We start from the raw sequence: 18223 nt of genomic DNA, 5'->3' as shown, positions 1-18223 counted from the left end.
ACACTAACAAATAAATTAAAAAAAAAACATGATAATTGAAAATAAATAATTTATTAATTTTCAAGATACACCGGACACAAAATTCAAAGTTTTGTTTTGATGTTTGAAATGTCATTTTTTCATATACACCATGTTAAATTTTACAAGAGACAGCAAAGTTGACTGTAGCAGATTCAAAATGATTAAAACCATAGCAGGGCAAAATTCAGAAAATAGCTAGAACATAGTAAGAAAGTAAAGGTAATTCTTATAAAAATGTTCATTATGTACTAACTATATAAACATCATGTATATAATGGACACCTATCTAATGCAGACAGAGGACACTATTTCTGTTGGTAAATTGTTGAAAATTATGTATAATGGACATGTGAAACCATACTTAGTGACTTTCATTGGGGATTTCTGGCACTGTCTGTTATGGACAGGTGCCCGCTTTATAAGGGGTTTCCACTATGCCAGATTTGGCTGTAGCTATATTTTTTAGGTGAATATGGCACATAATTTAAGTTTCTTTTCACTGAAATATTCTTAGTCTTTGCCACTGTACAGATACATTTTTATTTTAATGGCTTTTTATTAAGGCAAATCCATAATCGTCATCATTGACGGAGGCGAGTCAGAATAAGAAGAAGCTTGGTACATATATATTGTGTAGTATTTTTCTATATTAGTGTAGTATTTTCTATTTTAATAGCCCCTCTATCTGTTGACCGGTATTGCCCCTGTCAGAGAGGTATTAATCGCCTCTCATCCCTATTACCCACTACAAATGGCTGGACCCGTCTGGGAGCTGCAGCGATGCCCCATCTATAATACACATGGTCAACATTTACTCAAGGCTAATTGTTTTTCTAAGTGTTATGTACATTGTTATTTCCACATTAAAGTCACCAGAGCGGAGGGCTCCTGCACAGGTGCGCACCGCTCCGGCGCTCCTGCAGGTTTTGTTATAAAAGGGGTGAAAGCGAGAGCGGAAGGGGAGTTCGAGTTCGAGATTTGCGTGTCTAGGTGTTACTTTGTTGGATGTTACTACGTGTTTTGATGGAAAGCGAGAGCGGTGTTGCTAGTTATATATGCTCTGTAAATCGCTGATGTTGCTGAATATATATATGATGTTGTTGATTATAGTTCCCCAGTTATTTCGCTACAATTTCATATAGCCGCATACTTTTCCCATGCCTTATCTCGGCAAAATATCCCTCTGATTTTTACGAAATCTCTTTTTAAACATCCTATTATTATGGAGATGTCATTGGTGAAATTACCAAAACTGTCATCTTGGCATTAAAAATGATTGAGCACTAGCTACCATTTGCATGATGATGATCATTCATTACAAATATGTGTGCCTAGGCTATAGTCTTGAATACATTGTCATTAATCAATACATTTATGTTCTATCTCAATAAAAATGGAAATAGTTTTCGTTTAACAGTTTATATCAGGCAATCATGAAAAAAACTTACAGGGTCTTCCTTAGCCTCTTCTATTACTCCTCGTGTACGTTTTCTGCCAGTTGTGGCCATGCTTGTTTTGGTACTACACGAGTGCAGTGAAATAAGTACAAAACAGTCGATAAGAAATAGACAACAAACGTTGTCGCATTTGCTAAAATATCATAATTTAACTATTCATCAATTTTCAATGTCAACACATACATATTTATCAATTTTCTGCAGCTAGCAATTTTAATGTCCAATTTATACCGATATTATTATATTTATAAAATATCGACTGTTTTATGAGTTTTACGGCTAATTAAGAGATTTCCTGCAAGAGGCATAACTCTCATTATAACTCGCTGTCAGAAGTTCCGGTTTGAAAGTAGGTATGTGTACGGGTAACTGCCTATATATTAACCTCCATATCTTCATTGATAACTATATCAAATGATCTTTCAATCCCAGTTTGTAACTTGTGTTGATTCATCAATAAAATACAGTTCAACCTAATGTTAAACAAAGACGGCAAAATAAAAGGGAACAGACCCCTTTTGACAGGCTGTCAGTCGTAATATCCACCAATGTAATCCGGTGGAATAAGACCTCATATACGTATAAGAGTAATTGTTTATACTGCAGTATGCTTTTTGTATTATGTATATGTTATAATCCGAAACAAGTCTAATATGTTGGTAGAAAGAATGATTGGAGACAATTAACAGTCAATTGCAAAAAAAAAAAGCCAGGACATATTTCACTCAGTCTGATCAGAGACATATATACATGTATATATGTCTCTGGTCTGATACTTAACATACAGCAACTTGTTAGCTTTAAGTTTCATCAGCATCAATTCAAAATACAGTTACATTATATGCACCAACCATCATAATTTCAACAAAGGGCAATAATTCTGAAAAGGGGGTTGTGGGCCTTGAATCTAATGTGCACTTAGTGTAACTGATGAATGCAACATAGTTGCATTTTCCTTGCAACATTGCTTATAACAACATGACAATGTTATGCTCCTGAAACGGAAAGAACTGACAGACAGACACAACAGTAAATATATATGTATTTTTCAAGGTGGCTTGAGCATAAATACTTATATTCTAAATTGAGAAAAATTGATCAGGTGTTCAACTCCAACAGAGGTAGTATCTATATTTATATCAAAATTATTATTGGAAATTTGATGTGAATGAAAGAAACTTAACAAATTGATTTTAACTAGCATTCAACATTTTAGTTTCAGATATTCCAGTAAACTAACAGATCAAGGATGGATCACGATTTGCAAGACTACCTCAAGACAGCTGTTGGAGTAGCAAGGAAGGCTGGTGATGTAAGTATAATAGACTGACAAATTCTTATCCCTCCTTTTATTTTTCCCTGCTTTTTCTTTATATCGAGAGAAAATACAGAAAGTTTAAAGGAGAAGAGAGCAGAAAATGAAGACTTAATCAATTCTTGTTTGCCATGCATAGATTCCTCATCCTTTATGTTGGCTTATTATAATGACCTTTTGACCTACATCCAGGGACTTGATATTGGGTCTGCTTTGGTGAAGGGCTGCCAAGTTTGTTTAAATGAATTATGATGACCTACATTTGACCTACATTCAAGGTCACGGGTCAAATAGGTTAAAATCTTTAAGCAGTGATTTCTAGTTGATAGCCAAGAGATTCCCAAGACCTGATATTGGGCCAATATAGTATGCTGGAATGAAGGCTTACTGATAGGAATAAACCTAGCCTACTGTGATGATTTAATAAAGCGGTGATCAGTAGTAGATAGTATCTGCATAAATGACCTAGATCAACATTGCTGTAGAAGCAGATGAGCAACACAGGCACATTGGGCCACTTGTTCAACCTTTATGTTAGCTTAGAATACATCAATACATCAATAATTATATTATGTAGCATGTATCATGCATGTTCAGCTGTCAATAACAGCAGGTTTCATTTTACTGCAGATTTAGCAGTTAAGATAAAATTCAATGACACAAATTCATTTGATTGAGGAAAATACACTATGTTATTGAAAAGAATCCAAACATTGCCATTAGCAACATTAATATTGTGATTAAAGCAGACATTTTTAGGTGCAAAATTACCACTAAAATATGTCTATTTAGTTAAAACATATTAAACGTGTTAAAGATATAATTAACACACAGATTAATAATGTCTGCTCAGATGGTAAAGAAGGCCTATTGTGTGGATAAGTCAGTGGTTACCAAGGAAAGCTACGCTGATTTAGTGACGGAGACAGACCAAGCTGTGGAGAGGATGATTATAGATTCTCTGGCAGAGAAATACCCCACACACAAGTAAGTATCCATTCTTACCCATTCTTATATTTATATTAATTAGTTGTGGTTCAGTAATAACATTAGAGGTAATGTCCCATTCACATGTTTATATACAGTTCTTTCATGATTATTATCAAGGCTCAAAGGGTCAGGATGACCTATAGCTACATCATAAAACATTTCATCCACTGTCCTGCACTGTCTCGAGTGTGCAACATGCGTAAATTTTTGATATTTCCAATTTATTCAGCTTCAAGATCCACTGGTTGGATTTAGTTAAAAGTTGACAAGCATTATCATAAGATGGTCTCCCCTAAGTGTTGATATTTTCAGATGTGTTCAAAAATGTAATATCTGAGATTTAGCCGAAACTTTTATGAATGATTCTGGTGTGATACTTTTTAATATTGTAATTGTCTGAATTTCAATAATGACAATTACAGTATAGAGGGACATAATAATATTTTTTAATATAAACCGGGCACCATGAGATATAAACCACAATCCTGTTGTAGGATATAGGCCCTTGGGTCTTTCCCCAGCCCTAGGGGACTTGTAGAAACAGTCCTTGGGGTCTTTCCACTCTCCGAGGGAGACTTGACTGCGTTTCTGGGTTTTTATCTTTGAAGCAGTTGAGGTCCCTTCCCCATAACTATATATAGCATTGCTAGACATTAACAAATAAAGCTATTAACTGTAACATATTGAACATGAACATATTTTGATGTTTGGTCAATTCCAAACAGGTGAGCGATACAGGCCCTCTGGGCTTCATGTTTAACATAAACATTGTTGAACTTACATTTCTGTTACAGTTTGGTACTGCATTGACCATAAATAACCTTTGGCTACACCCCATAAGTGTACAATATTGTTATTTTCATAGGTTTATTGGAGAAGAATCTGTGTCAGGAGGGAAGAAATGTGAATGGACAGATACTCCAACATGGATTATTGACCCCATTGACGGAACAGCTAATTTTGTACATAGGTATAGTACCAGTGTTTTAAAGCCATTGCAGTTTGAGGTTCGTTCATAGATCATTGATAAATGTTCTGGAATATGATTTGTTTCTGTGAGCTTGTTTGGAATTAAAAGAAAATACACAGCATTTCTAATTAGCTTCATACCCATATACATGTTAATTATCTTAGCAAATCTGTTTCCATTAATGTGTAATGTTTGAAATAAATGGTTGCTTTTCTTGAGGTGCAACAGTATTTTGGTTACTGATCAATCAAATAAATTTAAGATTTATACCACATTTGAATCTGACCCAGACATGTACAATTTACTACTAGAATACAATGTTTTAAATCTACACTACAGTTTTATACTAAAAGTAATTTGTTTTATATAAATCATGACTTGATTTGACCTTGACTCCCTAAACTTGTGTTTCAGGGTATGTTTTACTTACATATATGTCATGATAGATTGAGTCCTGAATATATATGTCAGAATATATTGGTATTGAAGTCCAGGAGGTTGTTATAATATATACTATAATGATTACATTGTTTGAGCTTCCATGTTTCTATATATATTACAAATCAATTATAAGCTTGTGAACAAGATTCTACCTCTAACTAGCAACAGCCAGATGGTTGGTTCTGCCACTATTCATTTTTGAATCTTTTTATTATACAGTACATTGATGCTATTTGCTTCCTGTTTACTACCTTGAAGTGCAGAATATTGCATATAATGTACAATGTATGTTTTATTCATCCTGAGTTGAATTCATTCTCTAATTCAATAATGAAAAAAAGTATAACTGTGTGAACATTTAAAAATAAATATAATTAATGGGTGGAAACACTTTAATAGAAAAGATACAGACCTGTTATACTATTTGGTATAGTACAAACGGTTTATATTTTATCTGTATAACTTTGGTATAGTACAGCTGGTTTATCTGTATAATATTTCGTATAGTACATCTGGTTTATCTGTATAATATTTGGTATTAGTACAACTGGTTTATCTGTATAATATTTGGTATAGTACAGCTGGTTTATCTGTATAATATTTCGTATAGTACATCTGGTTTATCTGTATAATATTTGGTATTAGTACAACTGGTTTATCTGTATAATATTTGGTATAGTACAGCTGGTTTATCTGTATAATATTTGGTATAGTACAGCTGGATTATCTGTATAATATTTGGTATAGTACAGCTGGTTTATCTGTATAACTTTGGTATAGTACAGCTGGTTTATCTGTATAACTTTGGTATAGTACAGCTGGTTTATCTGTATAACTTTGGTATGGTACAGCTGGTTTATCTGTATAACTTTGGTATAGTACAACTGGTTTATCTGTATAATATTTGGTATTAGTACAGCTGGATTATCTGTATAATATTTGGTATAGTACAGCTGGTTTATCTGTATAATATTTGGTTTAGTACAACTGATTTATCTGTGGTTGTGTTGCAGCATTCCTTACAACTGTGTATGTATTGGTCTTGGAATCAACAGAAAGGTGAGCTTAATTATGTCTGATGGAAAGATCATTTTTCTATGTCTTTTGATTTTAGGTTTCTCCTGAAAAAATGACTTGTCAATTCAAATATACTCATAAAGATTTATAGAAAAGGACTTTGAATTTTATAGGTCTCTTTTAGCTACCAAAATATCTTAAGCTGCTTCTGTTTCTGGTGTACATAATGATTCTGAAATTATTAATAATGCAAAAACAGATATTACTGATAATTTGTCTAAAATTAGTCTTAGAGTAAAGATTACGAATGACATAAAAAAAGTATGGAATGTTGTAGATTGTGCGTTCATACTGCACCTCTTTCTGTGTAGCTCCTCAAATGATGCCTGGAAGCACTAAGGTATTCTAAATGACACTGAAAACAGTCCTATCACTACTAAATGTCATACATTATCAAAAGTTTGCTGAAATAACATAATTATTTACAGATTGTGGTGGGTATTGTTTATCTCCCTATAACCGACCAAATGTACACAGCTGTGAAAGGTCAAGGTGCATTTTGTAACGATACAAGAATATCAGTGTCAAAAGTCTCAGGTGAGTACAACCTTTACTTCCTGAAATTTATAAATATTTTATTTTTATTTTGTGTATAAGGATTTCACCCTAATTTCAATATATTGTTTAAAGGTTTTGTTCAAATATAACAGGTATATCCTCACAACAGTCATAGCAATATGAAGTCATTTTGTTGTAATTCTTTGACTGAGGGATAAATTTAAAATAGTCAACAATAATCAGAAACATTTTAAAAGTCAAGTTAAGATAGGATATTTGTGAAAGTTAAGTATTTACACTGTCTAGTTTTAGCCCCTTGTGTAATTCCATTCTTTATAAACAGACTTGAAGAATGCTGTAGTGTATACTGAAGCAGGAAATAATCGGCACTCTGATACTGTCCTCACCAAGATCGAAAACATGAAAAATATTGTCTTCGCTTCTCATGGGTTAGTACACAATTTTTAGCTCACCTGGACCGAAGGTCCGGTGAGCTTATGCCATGGTGCAGCGTCCGTCGTCCGTCGTCCGTCGTCCGGTGTCCGTCGTCCGTCGTCCGTCCGTCAACATTTGCTTCAAATCGCTACTAGTCAAAAAGTTCTTAATGGATTTTGACCAAATTTGGTCAGAAACATCCTTGGCAGAAGGGGATCAGATTTTGCATAAATGGTGACTCTGACCCCCAAGGGGCCTGAGGGGCGGGGCCCAATAGGGGAAATTGAGGCAATTCCTTTAAATCGCTACTAGTCATAAAGTTATGAATGGATTTGAACCCAATTTGGTCAGAAACATCCTTTGGAGAAGAGGAACAGATTTTGCATAAATGGTGACTCTGACCCCCAAGGGGCCAAAGGGGCGGGGCCTAATGGGGAAATAGAGGTTATTCCTTCAAATCGCTACTAGTCATAAAGTTATGAATGGATTTGAACCGAATTTGGTCAGAAACATCCTTTGGGGAAGGGGAACAGATTTTGCATAAATAGTGACTCTGACCCCCAAGGGGCCAAAGGGGCGGGGCCTAATGGGGAAATAGAGGTAATTCCTTCAAATCGCTACTAGTCATAAAGTTATGAATGGATTTGATCCCAATTTGGTAAGAAACATTCTTGGGGGAAGGGGAACAGATTTTGCATAAATGGTGACTCTGACCCCCAAGGGGCCTGAGGGGCGGGGCCCAATAAGGGAAATTGAGGCAATTCCTTTAAATCGCTACTAGTCATAAAGTTATGAATGGATTTGATCCCAATTTGGTAAGAAACATTCTTGGGGGAAGGGGAACAGATTTTGCGTAAATGGTGACTCTGACCCCCAAGGGGCCTGAGGGGCGGGGCCCAATAGGGGAAATTGAGGCAATTCCTTTAAATCGCTACTAGTCATAAAGTTATGAATGGATTTGAACCCAATTTAGTAAGAAACATCCTTTGGGGAAGGGGAACAGATTTTGCATAAATGGTGACTCTGACCCCTAAGGGGCCAAAGGGGCGGGGCCTAATGGGGAAATAGAGGTAATTCCTTCAAATCGCTACTAGTCATAAAGGTATGAATGGATTTGAACCCAATTTGGTCAGAAACATTCTTATGTGAAGGGGAACAGATTTTGCATAAATGATTACTCTGACCCCCAAAGGACCAAAGGGGCGGGGCCTAATGGGGAAACAGAGGTAATATCTTTAAATCGCTACTAGTCATAAAGTTATTAAAGGATTTGAACCGAATTTGGTCAAAAACATCATAGGGGGAAGGGGAACAGATTTTGCATAAATGGTGACTCTGATCCCTGAGGGGCCAAAGGGGGGCATGGCCCCATAAGGGAAATAGAGTTAATTCCTTTAAATAGCTACTAGTTATAAAGTTATGAATTGTTTTTAACACAATTTAGTAAGAAACATCCTTTGGGAAAAGGGAACAGATTTTGCATAAATGGTGACTCTGACCCCCAAGAGGCCAAAGGGGCGGGGCCTAATGGGGAAATAGAGGTAATTCCTTCAAATCGCTACTAGTCATAAAGTTATGAATGGATTTGAACCCAATTTAATAAGAAACATCCTTTGGGGAAGGGGAACAGATTTTGCATAAATGGTGACTCTGACCCCCGAGGGGCCAAAGGGGCGGGGCCCCATATGGGAAACAGAGGTAATTCCTTCAAATCGCTACTAGTCATAAAGTTATGAATGGATTTGAACCCAATTTAATAAGAAACATCCTTTGGGGAAGGGGAACAGATTTTGCATAAATGGTGACTCTGACCCCCGAGGGGCCAAAGGGGCGGGGCCCCATATGGGAAACAGAGGTAATTCCTTTAAATCGCTACTAGTCATAAATTTATCAATGGATTTGAACCCAATTTAGTAAGAAACATTCTTTGGGGAAGGGGAACAGATTTTGCATAAATGGTGACTCTGACCCCCAAGGGGCCAAAGGGGCGGGGCCTAATGGGGAAATAGAGGTAATTCCTTAAAATCGCTACTAGTCATAAAGTTATGAATGGATTTGAACCCAATTTGGTAAGAAACATTCTTGGGGGAAGGGGAACAGATTTTGCATAAATGGTGACTCTGACCCCCGAGGGGCAAAAGGGGCGGGGCCCCATATGGGAAATAGAGGTAATTCCTTTAAATCACTACTAGTCATAAAGTTATAAATGCATGTTGTAAACTCAGAGAGTCTGGACTTCATTATTTCTTTAAAGCAGTTGGGATCCCCACGCTATAACCATAAATAGCATTGTTTGAGGTTAACAAACAAAAGGAATTGAACATGAACATTATTTTGACATTTGGTCAAATCCAACCAGGTGAGCGATACAGGCCCCATGGGCCTCTTGTTATATACACAGTCTACTAGTAGAACTATTTTGTGTCACACAGCTTTGCTGTTCATCAACATTATTCATTACGAGCTGTATGTGGAGTTTTTCAATTTATAGTTAATTAAAGACAACAGACAAAGCCACCATCAATATTGCTCAATACCTGGTATCCTACCTTAGCGATGAAGCTGAATTATATTTAAATCTACAGCAGTACGAACACATTGTATAACATCCTTACCAATTTCTACATCAGCATTCGCTGTTTGGGTTCTGCGGCCGTCAACATGTGTATGGTTGCTCAGGGCAGTGGAGATGCTTATGTCGAGTATGGAATCCACATCTGGGACGTTGCAGCCTCTGGTATCATTGTGGAAGAAGCAGGTGGAGTTCTTATGGATCCAACAGGTACTTCAATCTAATATGACATCGATGTTACAAAACAATCCCTGTGTAGAACATGGCTGTTTTTAGATCGTCTCTTCGAAGAAGAGTGAGAGCTTATGTCGTCACTCCGGCGTCGTTGTTGGTTTTTCAAATGTTAAGTTTTTGGTGCAAGTGTTGAAAGGCATAGTAATTTATGATAATATGGTCCCTGTAGGGGTTAAACTATCCCTTGCCAGAGTTTAACTAAAGATTGTTTTGGGGAAAAAACCAGAATTTTGAAATTTTTGGACTTAAAATATTTCTGCGTTAAGTTTTTGGTGCAAGTGTTGAAAGGTATTAATACATCACTCTATAATTGTACTAGGGTGCTGATAATTGGTAATAGAGTCCCTCTGGAGTTAAACTATCCCCTGCCGGAGTTAAACTAAAAGATTTTTTTGGGGGAAAAAAAACCGAATTTTCAAATTTTGGACTTAGAATATTTCTGCATTAAGTTTTTGGTGCAAGTGTTAAGAGGTTTTAATACATCACTTTATAATTGTACTAGGGTGCTGATATTTGGCAATAGAGTCCCTATGGAGTAAAACAATCCCTTCCTGGAGTAAAACTTAAAAAAAAAAAATTGGTGTTTTTCTGTTTTCAAATCTTTGGGCTTTGTGTTAAGTTTATGTTGTGAGTGTTGAAAGGCATAGTAATACATGGTATTAGGTTCCCTGTGGGGGTTAAACTATCCTTTGCCGGAGTTAAACTGAAAGATTTTTTTTGGGAAAAAACAGATTTTTAAAAATGTTTGTGCAAATGTTGAAAGCTATTAACACATCACTTTATGATTGTACTAGGGTGCTGATATTTGGTAAAAGAGTCCCTATGGAGTTACACTATCCCTTCTTGGAGTGAAACTGAAAAAAAAAACAATGTGAAATTGCTCACATTAGACAATTTATACCGGTCCACATTTTTCAAGGGAGACAACTCTCATAAGGATAATATTTTATCAAAAAATTTAAGAAATCGGTCCAAAAGCAATTACATTTGTATTTAATATATTCATTTAATCTACAACAGCATAGCTTGTCTCCTGAATGTTTGTCAATAAATAATTAATATATAAATTGGTATGGTTTTGAAAATTGCATGATTTCACAAAACACAATCTGATCAAGTAAACAATATAAATATTATTAATGCAATTTGCGAAACCATTCCAATTAATATATTTTAATTATTTATTGACAAACATTTGTTAGACAAGCTATGCTGTTCTCCAACATTTCTTGTTGTTTTATCATAGTTCAAACAGATTGAGTTATTCGTGTACGAAATATGGACAGACCTGGTGATTTTATGTTACCTTCAAACGACCTTGACAAAGTATTTACATCTGCAGATCTGTCAAGATCTATAATAATAATACAATTACAAATTGATGGAAAGTTTGTCAGCATTAACGAACAGGCACCTAGTGTTTGTATACAAATGTAGAATTTGACAAGTATGTTTTAATTGTGACACTTCTGAATATGATACAGTATTACAGAACTTCCTATTGTATCCCAAAATATGATGAATTATATACTCTCTCAGGATGTTTAAGTTCTATTTATATATATATCGGTACTACTTTCACAGAAAATTCTATTAATTTCTGTGAATTACAAATAAAGAATTGATAATTTTTGCATTTGATTGATATTTACCCCAGGGTCAGAAATGGACTACCTTAGCCGAGGAATCCTCTGTGCTAGTTCTCCAAGTGTGGCCACCAGTATCAGCAAAATCATCAAACCATTGGAGCTTGAACGAGACTAAAGTTTTAATTTTTATAAGAAATATCTATCAAAGATATGTATGTTTAATTTTTAAAAAATGATTTTAGTATTACTGTGTAGTGCTATACAATTAAAATGAATGATATTTTTATGCAGATCTATATATATACATTGTATGGAGGATATGTTGTATAACATATTGATTTTATGTACATTTCTAGCTCATCTTGTCCAAAGGACATTGGAGAGCTTATGCTTTGGTGGGGCATTTGTCGTCAACTTTTTCTTTAGATAACTTCTTCTAAAGAGCTATTGAACATATTCCAATTAAAGTTGCCTCAGAGCATCTTGACAGAAAGCAGTCCAGCTTTGTTAAAGAAAAGTTCTCATATCTTTCCACTCCCTCTATCAATAGAGTAGTTTACAACTACAGTATGTAAGTGTGCTATCTGCCTGTGACCCTAGTTCTATGGTCAACATCCAAAAAAATTAGTTGGGATCCCTATAATGAGAACATCTTTTTCTATAACCAGCACGATGCCCAGGTGAGCAATACAGGCCCACTGAGTCCTTTTTAGCTTGCCTAACTAATCAATAAAACACAAACTAGTCACTTTGGTGTCAACATTTTACCTCCAAAACTTTTTGAGGATATTTCCTGTCATTGTTTGAATCAGTGCATGCATTTATTACTATTCATAACTTTGTTGCAAAAAACATTGCAGTTGTGAAAATTTTGACCATTTCAGAGGCCCAAAGGGGCTTTTTACCTATTATTTAATCTTGTTGGTGACTCTTACCTGGTTTCAACTTGTTGGTGTGTTCTGACCTATTGTTGGTTGTTTTACCTGTAACTTGTTGGTAATTCTGAAACTTTACCTAGAGCTTGGGCTAGTTGATGGTTCTTACCTGTAGTAACGGCTTGTTGGTTCTTACCTATAGTGTCAGCTTGTTGATGGTTATTATATATGTCCCCCAAATGAAGTGGGGGAAATGAAATGGGGAACATATTGTTTTTTCTTCGTTTCGCTGCGGAGGTTTCCGATCACTTTTCTCAGAGACCTACTGGGAGTATCTTAATGAGACTTCACAGACATACTTAATAGGGGCAGGGCTGTGCAATCTGAGAGGTCGAAGATGGCCGCCAAAGCCGATTTCTATTTTTGGATTTCTGTCTCCAATTTCAGTAAAAATTAGTAAATATGGTTTTTAGGGATGCTAAATAATGTGGTAACATTTTCGTACAGTTTAGTTACCAGAGTATCAAATGAAGGCCTCTGATTAGTGGAAATATAGATATTGTTTGATTTAGGTGAAAATTGGTTCATAGGAGTTATAATGGTATGTCGAACAACATGGAAACATTTCTGAAAAGGTTGGTTGCTATGGTAACAAAACCATAGGTCAAAGACTAGATATTTTCAGATTAAGATGAAAATTGGTACACAGGGGTAAAATGAGATATGTCGAACAAGAAAGTAACATTTTCAGAAAGTTTGATTGCCATGGTAATGAAATGGAGGTCTCTGAATATTGGTATATATAGTTTATGAGGGATACCGAACACAATGCTATGGTTGGGTGTTTGGGGACTTACGTAATGGTCCCCATTACAATCAGTTACCTGAAGTTTTGGCTTGTTGGTGGATCTTACCAGAAGATGCAGGGTGGTAATTTGAACATATAATTTCAGCTTGTTAGTACATGTAGTTCTTACCTGTAGTTTCAGCTTGTAGGTGATTCTTACTGGTAGACGCAGCTTGTTGGTGGTTCTTACCTGTAGTTTTGGCTTGTTGGTGATTCTTACCTATAGCAGTGTAATTAACAACTACCAATTCCTTATTGATTTATGAAAGGGAACTACATGTGTCATACAAATGATAAGCTTTAAAGCCCCAACACTTACGGTAAACCTCCGGTCAGTTCGAATAAAATTAAATAAATATTGACGAACCTGTTCTAAACTATTCAATGTAAAAATGTTAAAAAAAACTTAATTAACGCTAAAATATGAGGCATATATCAAATTATAGATGCATTCCAATGATCACGCATACAATCTAATAACCTAAACGTGCCTGTTGATCAAATTTAAATCTTCGCATTTTTTTTCTGGGCTGGTCGTCTGGACCAGGATGTCGCGAGCTTTCAATGGAGTTTGCCGAAAAAAATCTTACTTAACATTCTTAATTTGACAAGTTCGAACTATCCGAAATAGTGTCAGTTATAAACAACCAGAGTTTGAACTATTAGAAGCTAAAAAAATAGTTTTTCTTCAAAAAAAATGTGTGAGGTTTACCGTAATCATTTGTTTTAGATAGAATAAACTGTGTTACTTAACCTATATTTAAAGGTGCTCTTCACTAATTTAAGTCTTCATGTCCTTTATACATTGCATTGATGACAAATTCACGACCATCTACCTATAGCGATATATACATGATTGTAACCAAGATAATGAAGGAAATATACAACAACTTAATGTCTTATAATTATAAAACAGAACCACAAAGTCCCACCAGATATAGAATTAAATTGTAAAGTTCCCTCAGTGAAATGTCAAAGTACCAGTATCATCTGAAGCATACAAAGCATTGTTTTTATAATTCTACTCTACAAACAACATGTAGGGCCTACAGCACCCTCAGGAACAGTCGATGTGTATTTGGCTATACTGAATGTGTTAATATGGGGGTAATATAGTAGACATTTTATCATTACAGAGGTGTGTCACATTTATCAAATGTTGGTCTTGCCCCATATAACGTCTAACAGTTGCTTTTACATATATGTCCAAATATAGATAAATACACCAATACACGGACTGTAGCTGCGATAGCGTAGCTCTGGACGACGGACAGACAATTTCTGACAGATGGTCATCGTCAGAGAGAGCAGAGTAGGCTGGGTATGAATATTTGTTCTTCACGTACTGTAATTCGTCAGGATCCAACAGATTCAAATGAAGTGCGAGAAGCAAGCTGCCTAGGAATAAATCACATGGCATTTTTGACAGTTGCTTGTCATTTTATTGTGATTCAACTTTGTATTTCTTATGGTTCCAAATAAATTGAACCCATTTGCTTTATTTACATTTTCCTGAGAGCTCCATGTAAGAAACAAGGGTAAAATCATTATTTAGTGTAATTTTAATGAATATCAACACTGTGTTTAAACAGACATTAACTATGATTGATAGAGATATATTTGTATTTGTATTAATGAGCTGTTTTGCAAATACATTTTTTTTTTTATAAAATCAGTGTTAAATGTTTTTTGAACCCATCAACGTGTACACCATTAATTTTTTTTTGTGGTTGAATTAATTCTGTTTCATGAATATCATTTGATTTATAAGAACACAGCTGCTCTTATGCAACCTAAAAAACTCATTTTCAAGGGTATTGTCCTGAGAGAAATCAGGTTTGAAAGAATGGACTTCTCTGGAACATCTTTTCGTAAAGGGTTATCAAACTCTATTTGCCAGTACTAGTGTAACAAGCACCCTTTTATGGAATTCCATGCAACATACACCTCAGAAAAAAGCTGGACTATACTTATAGGGACAAGTTTCAGTTTCATCAATATTAAGAGAAGTATAATTTTCCATAGAAAAGCATTATAGTCCCGAGATATTTTGTCTGAAATCCAATAATTAACACTTTCCTATGGAAAATTTTAGGTAAAGGAATGTTCTTAAGTTAATTAAGGGCTGTTGATGAAACCGAGGTGAGGCTAGTTATCTTACTAGGACAGTTTGTCGTACGATGTTGAAATGGTTTTACCGTTAGTTGTTGATGTGTACACCTTAGCATGTTCAAAATTCATGTAACTCCTATATTTCTAGTAATATGTTTGTTTTGCAGATTTTTATGCATAAGATATACACAAATGATCTCATTATACATATTTTAAAACTTCTTGAAATAAAATATAATTTAGACGGCACAGATTGATCAGTTTAACAGTGATACCAAACAAGAAAACACTATAGGGTATGTTATTGAAATATTTACCCTAGTATTTCCCATTTAATACCTTTAGGTACATGTTTTTTTTATATATAAATATCCATACCATTATATTTGTTTTGTGTTCAAGAGTAGAATTTGTTATTTATCATGATGTAAGTGTGTACATGTATATAATGAATTGTATTAATGTAATTGATTATAAGTCCTTAGTTTATTGAAGTTGTATACATTTTTAATTGTTCTGTTTATTTTGGGGCTGCATTCATGTCAAAAGATGATAAATAATCGAATATGTTAATACCCTTGGATATTTTATTCCCTGCCAAATAATTTAAGAAAAGTTACTTCCAGGTATTTCCATGTTTTTTAATCTGTATTTTCATTCTTGAGGTTCTTGTCCTATTTTACACAGGTGACCGGGAAGTTCAACTTAATGCAGGACGAATAATGAAATTACATTCATGTTTTGTTGAACTGCAATTGAAATGTATGGATTTATTATCAGGGCAGATGAATAACTTTTATATAATTATATACATAAAAAATTCTATAGCAAATGGAACGGTTTTCACAATCATTTAGTTATTGATATTATTCCATTTTTTTTATCCCAATTTAGAGAACCTTAATAATCCTGAAATGGTAAGAAATTTGACAAGTAAGGTCTTATTGCCAAATAACTTTAATCTGTTGTTGTGTATCAATTTACCTGTAACAGTTGTAGTAATTTAATGTCTGTTGTTTTTGTGTAACGTATCAATGGAGCAGTAAGCCAACATATGCAGAGCATAAATTTATGAAAGTAACAATATTTTATAATTTGACACAAATATATACATGTATGCATAAGTTGAACCGCAATTGTGTGCAATTGATAGAGAGCATGTATCTTAGTAGCTTCTCTTGCAGCATAAAAGCATTGTGACAGTTCTGACAGTCAATGTCTTATACAATGTACTTGTCTTCTACAACAGCTACTACTAAGTAGCTAGCATTTAAAATCTTACAACACTCATTTCTAATGCCAACTACAAGATACATTTGTATAATTGGAGGTAAACCATAATCAGTGTGTTATATTGGTTGGCATTATGGTATTGTAAATACATGCAATGTAACCCACTGTCGATGATCTTTGAATGCATGATATAAACTGTTATTACTTAGACAGAAATGCATGAGCATGTGGGTCCATTGAAATTCTATACCTACAGTGCTTGACAAATTTTGTCAAAATAATTTGAGTCGTTTTGTTTAATTCATTGACAACTGGTTTTCTGCAGAATTATATTCTAGCATATGCTCAGCATTATACTGGACACGAGTGTAGTGTAGTTTTCAGTACTCTGAATCCCATCTTCGCTAGCCAAGGCTTCTGATTATGTTATACTGTTCGTGGAGTGTAATATAATGTAATCAGAAGCCTTGGCTAGCGAAGATGTCGGAATCCATGCTCCCTGTCAACTTCATACCACCATGTCCAATTGTGAGTCAAGCTGTGAGGATTTTTGAAAAGAAACATCACCAGTGTGAAAGTCCAATTTATTAACTTTAATTTGAAGTGTTATGTTAAATGAAGAGGGAGATACATGTATTTAATTTGTACCGTTATTTGCCAGTAACCAAGCTGCATAGTTTAAATGGTATGGAAGGTAATTTGTTTTATATTACAAGTCAATTTAGGTAATATAAAACTTCATAACTATGTGACTTATTGGAAATAAAAAAATGATTGAATTTACTTTTTTCATGATCCTCAGAAATATTATAAACCCTGAGCCAGGATTGATATTTAATTGTAATGAAATATAAATAAAAGATATTACAATACAAACTGTGTTTTTGTAGTATTATCATAGCTTACTAGTACAAACATTATAACTCAGGTCTTTGACACATCGCGGGATGTGGTGCCCATGTGCCTTATAGTACGATAATCAGGTTGCCTGTCTGTCCATTTTTTTTTGGGATTCTCATGCACAATGTCACGAGTACGGGTTGATTGCTTCCTTGGAAAAAAGTTTTTTCTTGGAATAGCTTTTCAGTTTTGAGATCAAAGGTCAAGGTTATGGCAACTATAAATCGAAAATCACTATGCACAATATGTTGATTCTGTTGGACCAACTGCAGACTTTATCCAGTACTCTCTAGAAGATGTCAAGGAAACTTTGTTCTGCAGTCTAGAGTTCTGTAAGGTACTTCATCAAAGAATACACTTTCTTGAGATAGCTTTTCAGGCTTCTATATCAAAGGTCAAGGTCACAGCAAGGTCTACTTCATATTCACAGAATGTCTTGATAACAAACTAAGATACATCTTCGCTAGCAAAGGCTTCTGATTGCGTTACACTCCACGAACCTTTGGCAGATATATGATCAATAACTTCTATCAATTGATAAGACACTGTGAATCTTTCCCCAAAGATTGTACGTCTCTGTATTTAGGTAAAATGCCATGACATAGTCGACAGGTAAGCTCTGTACTGCAGCTGGGCGCCGCAATTTTTGTTTTACTG

At 34.8% G+C, this 18223-nt stretch overlaps 2 protein-coding genes across 3 annotated transcripts in view; one reads left to right on the top strand and one right to left on the bottom strand.

Moving 5' to 3' along the window:
- The window catches only part of LOC117337108 (ribosome biogenesis protein bop1-like), a 36370-nt gene extending 34693 nt beyond the window's left edge, over positions 1 to 1677 (bottom strand). Inside the window, exon 1 of the mRNA XM_033897897.1 lies at positions 1470 to 1677. Within this exon, the coding sequence (XP_033753788.1) occupies positions 1470 to 1529 (60 nt within the window). The 5' untranslated portion in view covers positions 1530 to 1677. The remainder of the gene's footprint in view (positions 1 to 1469) is intronic.
- Positions 1678 to 1789: 112 nt separating this feature from the next.
- Positions 1790 to 17432, top strand: LOC117337109 (inositol monophosphatase 1-like). 2 transcript variants are annotated; one of them, XM_033897899.1, is made up of 9 exons: positions 1790 to 1827; positions 2695 to 2790; positions 3647 to 3780; positions 4649 to 4753; positions 6208 to 6253; positions 6700 to 6808; positions 7113 to 7218; positions 9835 to 9986; positions 11668 to 17432. In XM_033897899.1, exons 2-9 carry the CDS (start codon positions 2728 to 2730, stop codon positions 11772 to 11774), a joined length of 822 nt encoding a protein of 273 aa, XP_033753790.1. In that variant the 5' UTR covers positions 1790 to 1827; positions 2695 to 2727; the 3' UTR covers positions 11775 to 17432. The 2 variants fall into 2 exon arrangements, with proteins under 2 accessions (XP_033753790.1, XP_033753789.1); XM_033897898.1 differs by having other exon boundaries at positions 1801 to 1831.
- Positions 17433 to 18223: the final 791 nt, after the last annotated feature.

Source organism: Pecten maximus, chromosome 11, assembly GCF_902652985.1.
Source record: "Pecten maximus chromosome 11, xPecMax1.1, whole genome shotgun sequence".
NCBI lineage: Eukaryota > Metazoa > Mollusca > Bivalvia > Pectinida > Pectinidae > Pecten > Pecten maximus.
The sequence above is the reverse complement of the archived record's forward strand: the minus strand, read 5'-3'. Positions and strand labels throughout refer to the sequence as shown.